Source organism: Pithys albifrons, chromosome 6, assembly GCF_047495875.1.
Source record: "Pithys albifrons albifrons isolate INPA30051 chromosome 6, PitAlb_v1, whole genome shotgun sequence".
Classification (NCBI taxonomy): domain Eukaryota; kingdom Metazoa; phylum Chordata; class Aves; order Passeriformes; family Thamnophilidae; genus Pithys; species Pithys albifrons.
The window spans coordinates 38193118-38209266 of record NC_092463.1 but is presented as its reverse complement, the minus strand read 5'-3'; the positions used below and the strand labels follow the sequence as shown (position 1 = coordinate 38209266).

General features: G+C 37.1%; 1 protein-coding gene across 2 annotated transcripts in view; it reads right to left on the bottom strand.

The window, feature by feature from the left end:
• Window positions 1-1812: 1812 nt before the first annotated feature.
• LOC139673180 (cytosolic phospholipase A2 epsilon-like) overlaps window positions 1813-16149 on the bottom strand; it is a 32676-nt gene continuing 18339 nt past the window's right edge. The window contains exons 8-21 of one of the 2 annotated variants that reach the window (XM_071558350.1): window positions 15965-16028; window positions 14433-14575; window positions 14191-14280; window positions 13454-13491; window positions 11693-11828; window positions 9907-10043; window positions 8483-8705; window positions 7511-7625; window positions 6610-6747; window positions 6227-6334; window positions 5247-5451; window positions 4615-4693; window positions 3440-3626; window positions 1813-2557 (exon numbers count right to left, since the gene is read on the bottom strand). In XM_071558350.1, the coding sequence (XP_071414451.1) occupies window positions 2349-2557; window positions 3440-3626; window positions 4615-4693; window positions 5247-5451; window positions 6227-6334; window positions 6610-6747; window positions 7511-7625; window positions 8483-8705; window positions 9907-10043; window positions 11693-11828; window positions 13454-13491; window positions 14191-14280; window positions 14433-14575; window positions 15965-16028 (1872 nt within the window). In that variant the 3' untranslated portion in view covers window positions 1813-2348. Of the gene's footprint in view, window positions 2558-3439; window positions 3627-4614; window positions 4785-5246; window positions 5452-6226; window positions 6335-6609; window positions 6748-7510; window positions 7626-8482; window positions 8706-9906; window positions 10044-11692; window positions 11829-13453; window positions 13492-14190; window positions 14281-14432; window positions 14576-15964; window positions 16029-16149 lie in introns of both variants that reach the window. The other variant, XM_071558349.1, reaches the window with a different exon arrangement.

The following is a 16149-nucleotide window of genomic DNA, read 5'->3' as shown; positions in this document are numbered from 1 at the left end:
TCAGTGAGTGATCTCCAAGAGGATACATTTCAGGCAGTGAAATTAGATTTGAAATTAATGTCAATTATTCTTCATGTTGTCATGTATTCTTTATGTCTTCAAATTTTTAAGGCTTCCCTGTTTAGTACACTACATGCCGTGTGAGGTGCTCCCTGACTCAGTGAGGAAGTACATGAAGTGAGCACACAAGAATTTAAAAAATGGGAATTTGGGGTTTGTTTTTGTCTTTTTAAAATAATCCTTGCTATTATGAAAATAAACAGGGAAATCAATTTCAAAATAATCTCATTTCACTTTGCAATTAATTGAGAACTGATTGATGAAGGCAATTTTACAGACATGAAAGATTTTTAATTTCCTAAAATATTTGGCACTTTAAGACATTCTAGCTTAAGAACTAGATCCAAAAAACTATCACCCAAACTTTGAACATATTAAGGATGGATAACTAACAGATTACAAAAGGAAATAGTCAAAGGAAGGTAACCCAAAAAGAATATAGTCATAGAGAGATGGCAAAAGCTCAGTTATAAGCCTACATGTTTTTATCAATGATCTTGAAATTTTTTTAAAAGAAGTCACTATTGGCACCCTGCTTCAAAAAGAAGATAGTGAAACACTGAGAAGATGAAGAGCCACAGAATGATCCTGAGAGCAAGAGGAACTCTCTCAGAGAGGTAAAGACAGGTTTCATATCAGCCAGCAGGACACAATGAAAAGCAATATTAATCAGTTTCAGGCTGCATCCTGCACCTACCTAATTTTTTTCCATCCTGTTTTTCAATAAGCATCCCCTGTAAAACAGTCTGAAACATACTCCTTTCTGCTTTATTTCATTTCCAGTAAAAAGGTCTTGGAAACCATGACACTAAACCTGAAGATATCTCTAGAAAGGACCCAGAGGGATTTCATGAGTTGATATTCTGGTGTATTGGAGAAGAACCACAACTACAGCTGCCTCATGCATGAAGGGATAATAACCTAGATTTAAACATACAATACTGCACCTAAAAACAGGGTTACACCATGCCCTTTCAAGTTTTTTCAGGAGTGAATATGCTCATAAGGGACAAACATTGCCCATGCATTCTCCTCATATACTCGATTTTCTCTAAGATACACCATCAGCTGGGGTTTTTTCATAGAAAGGAATCTTTTTCTCTCATCCATTACCTAAGAATTCATTTCATAGAAACAAATTATCTCACTTCTGAGCATAGTCAAGACTTCCCTAATCTCAATACTAATTCTGCCCTGTGACTTTGTCTGAAGTTCATTGCACCAGTGGGAGCCTTCTATTAACAAAAGGAAGATAATCCAAAACTCTTTCTAAACTGCTGTGACTAATCTCTTCATGAATCACAGTTCCACAGTGCAGGGCTGCTGCTGTGAAAGGCTGAGCTCATGATCTGCCTGTTGCAGAGCCATAAGAGCCTACCTTCCCCACGACCTCTAGGATTTTGGATGATGAGAAACCACTCTTTCAATACAATCCCTGTAAAGATCATTTGCCCGTAAGTGTTGAACAGGTGTAAAAAATATGTCTGGAAGGGATCTTAAAAAGCTCTCTTGCATTGCCCTGTTCCATGCAAACAGCTAGAAGCCACATCTCATCTTACAAAACCCTGTGAGAAATTGCAAGGTCATCCTTCATGAATAGTCAAGGCAAGTAAAGATGAGTGAAGCAGGACAGTTAGCAAAAACTCCAGGAGAAAACTGAAGGAAAGTTGGCAATATGTCTACTGCTTAGACTGAATATAAGTGGTTCTGTGAATAACAGCTCAGCTGTTTATCTCCTGAAACAAAAATGACTTAATTCAGGGGGTTTTTTTATTGGTGGTGCAAACTTTACAGATTTTTACAACAGTAATAGTAACATCAGAAATTTATTTTCAAGGATTACCAAAGAAAGTTAAATAAAAACCTCATAGTGGCTCACAGATAAGCAAAACCAGCACAATGGATTAGTTATTTACCAAAGAAATTCCAGTTCTAGGTATTGCTGTTCAGACAAACAGAAAACCCACCATGTAAATACTGTTTTGATACACATTTTAATGTTCCACATATTTCATTATCTTACACAACATTATAATATATTATATGGACTATATATAACAGTTGGTAAAGTAACAAGGTAAAAAACCTAAAAACAAATTTCCTGCTTTGAAGTTTGTTTTGGATTAAACCACTGGTTTGTCTGAACAGCCATGTAAATGGGTGGAGTCCAGCATGTCCTTCGGGTGATGCGATTTCTACTGCAAGTCTAACTGGCAAACATCTTGATGTCACCAAACCACAGACAACACAGAAATATCGCATGGTAAATTGAAGTCAGTGTGTGGCAGCTAATGATTCCGCTGCCTCCTCCGTGCCACGGCCAAGCGCAAGGCCTGAATAATCTGTTTCTCGTTGTTCAGGACATTGTAATCAGTCAGTTTCACCAGTTTGTCAAAATTCTCTTCACTGAAACACACCTCCCTTGTTGTAAATGGGGAGAGGATGCTGGAGACATCAACCTTGCCTTCAGCCATCTCTTCAGGACTCCTTTCCATGCCTGAGGGACAAACCACAAGGAGAAGCACCAGTTAAGTTTTCCTGCAGTATGTGGCTCCTATCAGTCATTTACATAATTATGGGTAGAAAAGAGAGATTTGGAAGGACACATATAATTTGCCAGATGGATATAAAAGTAACATAGTAGCACTGTATTCCTTAGCATCTGGATCAACCCTCTATCCAGATATGATTTTACATCATTTGACATTTACATCACCCAAACACATGGGAATTAAAACATTACCAGTAACAATGCTAGAGCACTGCTTGGACATCCTAGCCTTTGGTACCGATATCAGAAAAGCATAAGCAAAAAGAAAACAAGATACTCCTGTACTGGATAAAATAACAACCCTCTCATTGAAATTTCAGGAGAAATTACTGCACTCAGACAGAGGACATCATTTAAATTGAAACCGAAGATCTCTGTCCACTCAGTCCTCAATCCAGGACATTACTTTTAAATACGTGAACAAAGCCCAAATAAATGGGCTTACCCCTAAAACCACTGGAAGGTTTTGCCTCATCTTTGTTTGCAAGCAGCAGTGCATAACAAGTCTATGACTGTAGAATAAAATAGCTTGTGTTGAGGACCTAACCCCCATCGTAGATATATTTTGGGATTTTTTCCTTCATACTCTCTCTAGTATTTTCTGTGAAATAAATGCCTATATTCATCTCAAATCTCTTAATAAAAGCTTATGGAGTTCACATAGTTCAGACAAATTGACACAGACCAGGTTTGGGGTTTTATTCAGTTACGAGACTGATGATGCTGGCATTGGAAAAGTCAAAGATCACAGTGAGGCATTAGATATGAAATGGAGAGGACTGACAAGGAAAATTACTTTTTATTAAAATTGGAACACAGATGACTCACCAGGAGCTTTATATTTCTTGAAGGTGTCATTTACTAGAGGGAAAAAAAGCACTGTTGGAGCTTGTGGACTATCAGCATCTTCAAACACATAGCACTCCTTCAAGTTTTCCCTGTCTTCCTGACTTATCTCAATGTTGGGGAATGGAATTCCTTGCCCCGAGAAGTACTTCGCAATTTGATCCAGAGGCTGGATGAATGAACAAAATAAATAAAATTAAAACAAAGAATCAAAATTGATCCAGAGACCTGATTATTTTAAAACCCAGCACCTAACAAGAATATTCTAAGGCTTGAGTCTTCCTCTGGGAAGATGGAAATAGCCGTAACCACACCAGACATTGCAACTTATCTTATTTTCCACATTGCTTTAGGCAAAAGAAGAAAACGGTCACTTTTTTGAACTTGAAAATTAAGTCAAAAGTCACAGGAATAATTTTATAATTCCAATGAAACAGGTTTAGAAGGGAAAGACTAAAAAACTGCAAGAATGAAGAAGAAACACATCAGTGTAGATTATTTTGCATCATTGTCTTGAGTTCTTCATTGTTTACCACTCTCCCAATCTTTCTGTCCTGTGCATAACTGGTGATTACTTGATAATGACTCCCTACTAACAACTACACTTATCAACATACCTCATGGAAAATAAAACAAAGCAAAACAACACTAACAGCTATATTTACTATAAACTTACATTTATTTTTATATTATTCTCTTTATATATGCAAGACTAACTATATTATTTTTAATTATTAATCAGGTGTGGCATCAGTCAGGACGTTTCCCTAAGACAGATATTAGATAAAGAAGACAAGACATATAGTTTTTCTCATTTAATTTGTTAAAATATTGTCAGGACTTTCCATTGAGTTTGTAACTTTTTCAATACAAGGATAAAAAAAATCGGTATCAGAGTTCCAGAACGCTCCTCTGTCAGCTCTTCAAAACTCTTGGATCCACTGCAATGAAGACCTTGATGATTTTAAAATGCCTATAATCTATTACTGTCTTCTAATATATTTCTTGGTTACTGATAAATAAATCACCTAATGATCTAAATAATAAATCAGATATTAATGATCTAATTCCCATTCCGCTACTGAAAAGTTGTTTGATCTGACAAGTGCTAGAGACCAAAACACCATGAATATCTCAGATATCATGGGTCTCCTTACCAGTGTCTGGGACCCTCCACTGTAATTCAAATGCAGGATGACATCCACCTCCCTCTTTGATCTCAAAAGTGGTGGGTAGCTGGTATTAATGAAAAAGCCGGTATCAACCAAGGACAGTTCATCATCTGCTGTTTCCATCAATTTATTTGGGAAAGAATCTATCACTGTGTCTGAAACATAGATATTTCTCAGTAAGACAAATAAAACACAAGATTGACTGCTTCTCTAAAGGAAAATAAAGAGGGAGGAATGGAGAATTTTGCCCCACCTTGTCTCTGCCTTCCTTTGGCTCTAGCAGCACTGATTTACAGGAGTTACACACCACTGCTTTTTCCTCTCTTCCTTCCTGGGCACCACAAGCTGATTTGGCCCTAAAGGGGAGATCCCTCCTACTTCCTGAAGCTAAGCTCACCTTGTCCACAGGAACACAATCCCCCAAGAATCAGATGCAATTTCACCATTCAACACACCCCCCAAAAATTGAAATGCTATTTAATTCTATCTTCCATGGTTTTTAATTGTAGAAGGGAGAAGCGGAATTTCAGAAGTCGGTCTCATCTCTTCCTCTTTGTTGGAAATCCTAAATGAATTCTGAAACTTAAACCTCCTTAGAACACTACTAAAAAACACACTGTGTTACTGTGCCTTTCCAGGTAGAAAATCCTTCACTCTCCAGGTACTTGTTATGCAGCTGGAAGCCTCTGATAAAATTGGGATACTGTGCAATGGTTGGGCGTCCCGTTAAGACATCTCGCAGAGTAGAGGAGAGAACACTCGAAGGAGTGAATAGACATGTGTCCACTTCATAGGGATTCATGGACAAAAAGGGTTCTTCTGCTGTAAGAGGGAAAGAAGTTTTACATTTAGGACAGTTTTCTAAAATGATAAATATTTTTAAAAATTGAGTGACTAATACCAACAGTTATCACCATTCTCCACCCCAAATGTAAAGCAAACATAGTTATAAGCCTTTAATGTCTCTGCTACTAAATAAAACTCAGTATTAGACAATTAAATAAATGACAGATAGTTTCAGGCAGCAAACTGCCAGGTGGTAAGCACCACCTCCAACCCTAGGTTACCTCAAAGGATGCCCACTTCTATCCTATAGTGTGTGATGAAAGGGAGAGATGAGTCTCAAAACATACGGGAGTACAACAGTGACCTTTGAACAAGACACCTTCTCAGCTGCAATATCAGCTAAGTTAGAAGACCAGTCACTCCAAGGTCCCTGTGCAATTAACAGTAAGAGCATGCTTTCTCCATGGGCAGTTTAGCTGAGAAACCAGCCCTCTGCAAGAGCTATTTTCTCTACGCACATTATTAAGGGCCAAGGAGAAACATATTTAACAATCTTAACATGTGTTTTTAATACATGACTTCTACGTGTCTGCTGGAGACTTTTTATGTCTCTATGCCCTTCAGAAAAATGTACAGCTTTGCCAAAGAAGCATGATTTAGTTCTAAATCGGTCAGAAAAGAATTTTTAGTTGATATCTCTGTCTTGCTTTCTTCATCTTTTTCTCTCTGACAGCATTTCTTTATGCATTAAACTTCTTCACAGAATAGAACCAATATATACTGGTGGCGAAAAAAAAAATTTAAATCTTACCAATATCTTTTACTCTGTCTCTGGTCCATCTGCACCAGAAGTCCTCTGAATCAGCCGCCAAATTCCAGACATACATCACATCTATGGAAAATATACTACTCCACATACCTGTAACATGAAAGAGTGAATAGAAGTTGATTGATGGAGTAGCCTTGAAAGAATTTTAATTATTACATACCTTCAGTTCTTTCCCTTGGATATTTCCTATTTGTCTGTATGGATACCTTTGTGAGCATATTTCCTAAGTATGTCTTTGCTAATGTAAACTCCCACCTGCTCAACCTGTTTGCTGTTGTCTTCCCAGTGCTGTCCACCACAGACCATGCACTTGCTCGTGCCAGGTACCTCTCAAGTAGACCACCTTTCCCCCAGGCAATAGTCACCTTGCATATAGCAGATCCGAGTCTCTGAGAGCCTCTTCACCATCCTTCCCATAAAGAATTCACTTCCAAAATGTTCTGCGGGAATAGATGCTCCATATTTCAGGAAAGCAACTTCATAAGGAGTGAACTCCAGCCATTCTATGGCAACAGCAAACAGACCATTAAAAAGCAGTCATATGTTAACTATTGCTAAACAGAGGAATACTAGAAAGTAAATGCCATTCACCAGCTATAACTATGTCTATATTGCCTTAAGTACTGATGCCATAAGGCTCTTATTTGAGGGCAGTCCCAGGCTGTGATAGAGCAATCACCAGCAGAAAAGTCCTGATCTGAATGCAACCACAGACATTCCCATAATGCAGTAAATCTGATCTGAAGGTATGTATTGCTCATGTACAACTTGTTCTCTTTAGGGCTCCAGTGACAGAGAGCTTAGAATTCACTTGGTATCATGTACTCGGATGATCATATTAAACAAACACTGCAAAAATTAATAGTAGAGGAGACAGAGTTTCTCCTGTCACTGGACCCACAAACTCTAAGTTTTCTCTTTCATTGTGCAAAATAAGACTATATGGAACCATCATAAGAATGGTTCATTACAACGTTTTTGTGACAGGATAAATTGTGACTGTCATTTTCTGTTGTATAACTATGCTTTCACTTCTTGCAACTTAAAGAACTCAAATTTTAAACACTAAACAGGTTTGGACTTGATTTTTTTTTGTAGTTTTAGTCATTATTATTTGAATTTTTAGTAGTTTTTTGGGGTTGGGGCAGGGGGTTTCAATTAGAATGAAAGGACTATTGTATTATTAAAGCTGATTACATGCATATTATCTTAGTTTTGATTACTTAAATTATAAAGTTGTTAAGAAATTTAAATCATACTCATTACCTCTGAATGCCTGGGCACTGTAGTTGGACTTGAGGTTGATGGCCACATAGATGGGCAATGGGTTCTGACCATTATTCACTGCCTGCCGTTGATCTGAGAGTCTGTGCTCATCTTTCTGGTTTTGATTAAAAATGGTTAATGGAATGAGATGGAAAAACAATTTGTGCTTGAAATAATATAATGTGAATGGGATATTTCAAACTTGGCAAGCATTCCATAAGAAGCAGCTAAACCCTTTGAGTTCTTAGATTTTGAGATATGCAGAAAGGTTAACTGTAAGTTCAGCAAGAAAAAAAAGTATACTGCCAAGAAAAGTTATCTAGCCAAGTGGAAGGTAACATTCTTTCATTGGCTGGGTCTTAGCAAAGAATTTGTCATATTTTAAGGTATTTTACAAGTATATGCATATGTAAGAATATGTTCTCTTGCACATGACAATTTAAAACTTCCTTGTATAAAAAACACCCAGAAGGAAACTATTTAAGATACACTATTTTTAAGGTAACAATATTTCTATTGCTCTTTCTTAAAACTTGTTATCATATTTAGACAATGGTCTTTCCCACCACTTGAATCATCACCATGTGTCACATACTAGGCCACTTTATAAATGCATATCTTCATTTATACTAGAGAAGCAAATTATTTCAAATTTTTAGGTGCCTCTATTATTAAGAATATTTAATGTCCAAAGTGATCTGTTTGCAATTGAAAATATTTTTTCCTCAGGAATCTTCTTTCTTTAAAGAGAAAGAACACCTTTGACCGCTACGTCATGAATTCTTAAGTTTGAGGTCAACTTCTCTTTAAATCAAGAATAGTGTTTTAATAATTATTCTGAATATATAATATTTAATCAACTGCTAAACTAATCATTTGCAATAATAGTACTGAATAGCATCCCAGGATTGATTTTCTTCTCCATTGGAGCTATCGAAGTTCATCAGGTTTGTGCAAGAAAAGGAGTAATACCTTATCATGTAGCATAGATTCAATGACAAGCCCCCAAAGGTCTATGAAAGAAGTGTTATGTCCTTCTTTAGTCCTCTCCATCAGGTCATTATAATAGTACTTCAGACAGTCCAAAGAAAAACAGCTGATCTTGGATTTAGTTACTTGCTTGCGAGCTTCCTTGATTGCATCCTCCAGATATTTTTGTGACCAGGTAGCATCTTCATATAAGTTTGCCATAGTCCTGAAAAAATGTTAGAAGAAAATAATGAAAGAAGAGTAATGTTGTGGCTTGCCTTCAGAAAACTTTAGTGAAACCTCTTTGGCTGTTTCTTAATTCTTATGGAATTACAACTAAAAATTAAACACATTTAAAATACCCTTGTTTCAAGAGCAAGCAAAACCTCCAAGCTTTCCTGGTTTGGTGATGATAAAAGTTTCCGTGTGCTCAAAAATGATGTCCAAATTCAAGGGATTAGAAAAAACAAGATCCAAGACTGTTAAATGCAAAAGCTCCACAAGCCCTCATAAAATCCATTTCTTGAAAGTTGGGGAGTATTCTAAAAAGTAGTCACTGCTAGTTTGCTCTAGTCCTACATTTGGTCCCATGTGTCTGCTAATGGCCTGTGCCAGCAAGAAAACTGGGCAGTTCTTAGACATGTCCTCATATGGCCATTCTTACTTGTGTCCTTGAAATCATAACACAGACAGGTACATTCAGACCACATACATACAGAGAAGTTAAAAGAATTTTCCCAAATACTTAGAAAAACCTACCATTAAGATTTGAACTTATATAAAGAACTAACAATTCACCATGCAGTGAAAAAAAATTCTCCACTTCCAAGCAGGTGTAGGAAAGGGAAGGTACCTAGAAATTACTTGATTAAATGCCTTTGTTATTTTAAGTTGCTGTATGACCACTAGGAGAAGAGAGCACCTTACAATGAACAACCATAGTTGCAGTTTCTCCAGGTTGAGTAACTTGTCATTTGATGGACTTTTTGTGACAGAATTAGTTCCACTAGCCCCAAATACATCTTTTACCAGAGGGAGATGCACTGTAAGTCCAAATTGGAAGTGAGAATAACCACCAAATGCCAGGCATAAATTCATCTTCTCATCTTTCTTTAACTTCCAGTCTAAAGACAAATTTGTTGCATTTAGTCTAAGGTATAATTGATAAAATATGAAAAGGGAATAAAGCATTTACATGAAAATATCAGGCATAGACTGAGTCAGTGTGGTGGCAGAGGCAGCTCATGAATGTGATGATTGGTTTCCCAATCAGCATGTTTTGTTTCTTTGTTCCAGGGGGACAGGGAGGAGATTGTGAGGAAACTGGAAATGCTTTTGCTCTAAGTGCCACATAAGCCAAGACTGTTGTACAAAGAGTCAACATTATTGAACAGAGAAAACATAAACCTTGCATGGGTCATTCTCACCATGTGGTACCCGATAAACCACCGATGTAGGTAATGCAGTCTAAGAGGTTGAGTTTCTGCAGACCCAGCAGGCTGCCATACATCGCTGTGAGCGACCTCGTTCCTCCCCCCGTTGTTGTAATGGCCACCACCGGCACCTGTTCAACACAGCAAGGCAGAAGCGACAAAAGCCATGCACATATTAGTGACAAACGGTCCTTACTGCGGAAATCAGATAACACGTTGCAGGCACTGATAGAATCAGTGATGTTGCTTCATATGAAAAGGATGTGATTGTTGCAAAAGAATTCTGTTTGCCACCACTGACTGATATGAGAAGGAAGGCTTATGTCTTACCCACTCAGATGGAGCAGACAGGAGGGTGTTTGCTTAATATAGAACTGGAAATCAACCTCATCACCCTGGAATTTTTCTCAAAGTGTATTATTAGAAACTGTCATAGAAAATACGGGATTTACCACACTGGAGCAGATTAGGGATCCATGATTCTGCCTCTAACAATGATCAGCGTTGCAGAAGAATGCACAGCACCCTGTAATTAGCCAAACCACACAATAGCTGAAGCCTTCCTGGCTGCAGGCCACTAGTTACTTTATGTCCTGAAGCACAGGCATTGATAGGGTTTCCCCTCTCCACAGTCCAAGTGTAATTGAAGAGACAGACTATTCTTCTCTTAATCTTTTCCTGATCTAGTACACCCTTTGCTTCCACTAGCATCTAGAGTTGTGTGGAAGTTTATACACCCTATGAAAAATGTCTATTTATACCTTTCAAATATGAGTTTCTAATTTCTTAAAGGAACCTGTTATTCTAAAGTCAATGAACAGAGCATGAAGAAAATAATTGTCATTAAAAAAAAAAACCCACCAAAATCACAGAAAACCAACAAAAACAGATGTTCTTTGTACTTTAAATTGTTTAGAACTTAAATCCAGAAAATGAAGAAAAATCTCATAATCTTAACTAAAATCAGAATAAATTCCAAAAATTATGTTCCAAGTTTTACATTTTCTAACTTTTTCATTATGAATTAAAACTCTAATGCATTTTTTTTTCAGTTCAAATGTAAGTCAGTTAACAAGGTAGAGGGGATTTTTCCTAAAAAGCTATAGAGTATTCTTGGTGTTGGTATGTTCACTTTTCTGATTGTCACCAACCCAGCTAGGCATAAGCAGTTAGAAAATTAATGACTCAGTAATGGAGTCAGGAGCAGGAGCTACAATGATACAGCTAAACTTACAATAAGCTATTTTATCTCCAACTCAATGATGTAAGATCCACTCTTCCAGGTTGAAGGTTTTATTCTATCTGTTGGTGTAAAGAACTGATTGAAGCCTTTTTGCTTCAGAACCGCCCCCAGGAATTTTTATTCAGATGCCTATGTGAAAATTCTTGCTTCTTCCTCTCAAAACACTTTTATGTGCCATGGCCACTACCTTGTGTCTGTCACTGAGATAAGGCATACTTTTCTCAGACAGCATCCCCAAGCTGTTCCATGTCTGCTCCCTACAAATTTTCCTCCTGAGACCCATGAGCAGTACCAAGAATAAACAAGAACGGAGGAGTTGTTGAGAAATATTCAGGTCTGTGAAGACATTATTCTGTCTCTCCAGCTCTGCTGCTTTCAGAGGCCACTGCTTTTTCTTGCTCATCCTTTGCCCTAGGTGGCCAAGCCTCGCCCACAAGAGTAGGATTAATTAAGCTGGGTTTTTATTTGTGGTTTGGATTTGTGAGCCAGGCCTTGATTCCGGGAGAGGAGTTGCTACCAGGGACTGTATGGGCTTGCCTCATGCTCTTTCAGATCCTCCTCCAAATTAAGAATCTTTTTCAGAGCAGCAGCAACATATTTCTTCCTTTTCCACAGGAAGTCCTGCTCTTCCATGCACAGGCTAAATCCCAAACGCACATCCAGATTTCCTGAGCTAGAATACACAATAGGACAAATCAATGCAACGTCATTTATAGCTGATTTCAATATCTGTAGAGCAGGTAATAAAAAAATGCATCATCTGTAAAACAAGTCATTTCCAAGTCTGCATACTGATCATGGAAAGAAGAAAAACAACCATTTCTGCTACCAGCAATGAGTAGGAGTGAGGATGGAGAGGAGTTTCCAAGGTACTTTAGATTTCTTGTGAACGTGGAGACAAAGATAATACACACAAGTCAGGGAAGGATCACAAAAAGGAACAATTTCAGGAGTATTTTTTCTGTACCCATTCCTGTTCGTCACCATGACGTCCTGAAAAATTCAAGTGATGCCATCATCACTTGTGCTTGGTTTCAACAGCCCACTAACAGCATTTAAAGTGATGGTCCTAATCAGTTATGTGATGAAGCTTGAGCTGCAGGTCAAGCATCAACCCCTGAGCACCCTCTATCTTGGGAAATCCAGCCTTTCACCTGTGTCCTGAACAGATTTCTAGGGAAGCATTTGCAAGCTTCATCCTGCAAATGTACAAGAACATCCATCTTTTTTTTTCCACATGTGCAGACACTTGGAACTTTGTCCCTTGAGAAATGTGAAGCACAAGCAAAAAAAAAAAATCAGAAAAATAGGTACAAACCCAGCCAAATGACAGTTAAGGTTATGTGTCTTCAACAACACAAAGACATCTGTTACTGAGAGAAACACTAAATATGAACCAAATCTTCTGGATCACATCACCCTCTGGTGGCTGTAAACTGTCCCGAACATAATTTTCACCAATATTTCACAAATTTGAATGTTTCAAAGATTAATGCTCCTCATTGCTGTTCTCCAACAAATTTGGTTTATCACACAGTGGAAGTTTGAAAACAGAGTAAGTTCAACTGGTTTACCCTCCAAAAACAAACAACTCATTCAGTGATAGATTAAAATTTCCCTTGCTCTCTTCAAAAATCTGTCTTTCAGATTTTCATTACAATATAATTTATTAGGGGTTGAAGTTGAAAAGGTTTACACAGAGGGTTCCCATGCTGTCAAAATTCACCTTACTTCCCTTCTGTATATCACCCAATAGCAGGGATGCTGTGAACCATATGAAGTTTTCAGCTGTACCATAAAACATTGTTGTCTTCTATCTTAGCTGTCACTGGTGCAATTCTGTGCCTGTAAGTGGGTTGGCAGAGGTGCATCTGATCAGGTCTCAGCTCTCATTCTGCTTGGTGAAGCAAGAGAAGGGGCAGAAGACAGGCTACCTTATATTTGTTAGGGTGTTTTTGCAAAGTTAAAGTTTGATAGAGTTTATTTAAGTCATATATCTGACTGTGGGCATAAATGGGAAATAAAATTAATATGTGAGAAGCACAGTTTTACTCATTTATAAGAATCATAACCATAAATCCAACTAATTTACTCTGAAGAAACCTATGAAGGTTCACAAACTCATACTGAACTGCACGATCCTGTAAGTTCAGCAGACTTGCACTTACCACAGGCACCACGTGAGCTCAAGAGAAAGCACTCATGCAGTGTGTGTTCATCTCTCCATCTATCACAGAAAAACCTAAATAACTAGTTTACAGTAGTCCTGGATGATAGGACAAAAAGAGGCTATCTTACCATTTCCTTGCTGTCAAGCACAAGTGAAATGAATTATCCTAGAAATTGAGAAAATAAAGCTAATTACCATCAGATTTTAAAACATTTCTTTCCTTCACGCTCAGGCAATACCCATTGACTAAGAGAACTGGTTCTCAGATAATAAGGCTAAGGGCATTTTTTTGATACAATTAACAAAAGTCAAATTTTCTCTTTTCTCTAATAAGCTTGTTTGGGGCAGGTAGTGTGCCACAAGCTTACAGGTCACACCAGTTCCCAATGTGCACACTTAGAAAGGGCAGTAAGAATGAGACTAATCACCTTCTTAAACTCAAATAAATACATACAAAACCATTCCCACTATCAATATTTGCACAAATTAAAATCTGAATTAAATTAATAATTTCCTATTTTTATTAGCCATTCTAGAATTACTCCAAAATCAAAACAAATTTTTTGAATACATGTGCATATGACAGTCACTTCTGTTCCCTGAAACCACTTAATTCTAATTGTGGGATGCAGGTTTACAATGATTTTCATATTATTAAAATTATTGTTAAGACTCATCTCCTTAAAAGTGAATATGACAATTTTAATATTTTTTAACATTTATAATGAATAGCTGTAACAATTTTACACAGTGATTTTATTTACTTGGTAACTTTATTTCTAGCAGGACCATTTATTTACTTGGTAACTTTATTTCTAGTAGCACATTTAAAAATATATAGATTTTGGAAGGTTCAAGCACTAACCTCTTCTAGCATTACTTCCTTCTGCAAAGGGAGTGAATTCAGAGAGAAAGAAAGGACCCCAAGCTTCTCTGTTTCATTTCCATCAGCCAGCTGAAAAAATGTAAAAAGCAGTTGGATATGCAGACAGGATAGGTTTGCCCCCTCTAGAACTTCTACTAAGAGGGCTAATTCAGTTCACTGGTGCCATTAATTTCTTGATCTAATTTCAGAGGTTAATGATAGCAGACAGAAGGAGAACTTACTTCTTCTGGTAATATGATATCCAGTCTTGTCTGGTCATTTATGATGCAGTGAAATGTGATGATATGAAGGCGGGGGCCAGAGTCCAGCAAAATCTTCTGACTTCCTTCATGTGAGCCTTTCACTGTAAATGTAACCTCCTGGTCTAAACAGAGAGGCAGGGAACAAAGAGAATTTCAACTATTCCAAGCAAACACACATGATTAATAAAAAAAGAAAAACAATCTGCTTCTCCTCTGCACTCTTTTTGTCTGATTTTCCTTACACCACTATGACTAAGTAGATTTTGGTGGCTAAAACAGACTGAAAACTAGCACAAAATATCTTGGTGAACCTGTATAAATCATCAGTATAGAGAAATCACAGATTTTTGCAATACCTTAGCTTGCTATTTGGCAGATGCTTTACATGCATAAATAAACTCAAGAATTAGATTTAAAGGAGTGCCAGTGTAAAGGCATTTTGCATTATTCATGTTGAATAAGGGAATCATTTATTGGAAGTCAATCTGTTCTGGTTCACTGTGTAGATTTTATTGTATTATTTATTATATTATTATACTTATTCTATTTTATTATTAAATCTACAACAGACAAATTATTCTTTAGACCCAAAAATCAAGCAGACTACTTGGCATGTGTCCTCATGTCCCCGCAACTAAAACAATATGTCAAAGGCTGTGTTTCTTGTACAGAAAAGCCTTTACACTTACAGACAGATCATATGGTGTTCTCTTGCAAGATCAGGGCCAAGGAGCACCCACTGAGCTTTCCTCCCCATTTTACTCTTCAGCCTGAAACTTCCTTTAATGCAACTCAGTAATTGCTACAATTTTCTTCATAAAGGTCAATTTTCCATTCATGAATTAACTCAAAACAGGCATGGGGTTTTTTGAGATTTTCCCCATGGGCAGCTTTACATAAGCCACTGTTAATCTGAATGAATTTAAAGACTAGTGAAGAATCCTGCTATATTTAGCAGTGCTGAATTGTACAGACCAAGTCCTACTTCAGTGGTTGTGTGGTGGCAGAGTATTTTCCTGCATTTTGGGCTGATGCCTTTGATACAACTTTACATTTAAGCTTCAAGAGATTAAATTTAATATTTTTGATAAAGAAAAAAAAGTCTCTTTCAGAACTCCAAATGTGCATAAATTTCATACATACTTAAACATAAAGGATAAGATTTCTACATATTAATGAAATTAGTAGGTAATTTAAAAAGAAGATCTAACTTGGTTAGAAAAATTCAGTTTGAACAAGCAACAAAGAGAACTAACATAACTTTCCCAAGTTTTTCATTCCAGTATACGTAGCTCTGTTTTTACATCAGTTTAAGATTTACCTCATAACTAAATACTTGACTAACTTGAATTTTGAGAGATACAATCTTTCTGCCAGGTGGGGCATGGCAAAACCAAGTATTATGTGACACAGCCAGAGTAATGTGCACAACAGATTATTAATTTTAAATGTCTGTTATAATGACTTAATCACAACACAAAAACAATAGGCTAATGAAGCAATAACCTCACTTGTCGATTGCTGTTTCAGCTTCCCCATATCCACTCTGATCTCCAAACAGGAAACCTCACGTGCCTGTAGCAAGAGAGGATAAATGATGACTGAGATAAATGTCATTGCAAATGATTCATACTGTTCTTAACCCACCTCTCTGGCTGATCAATGAACAATAGTTATTATCTATTACTATGTTTTC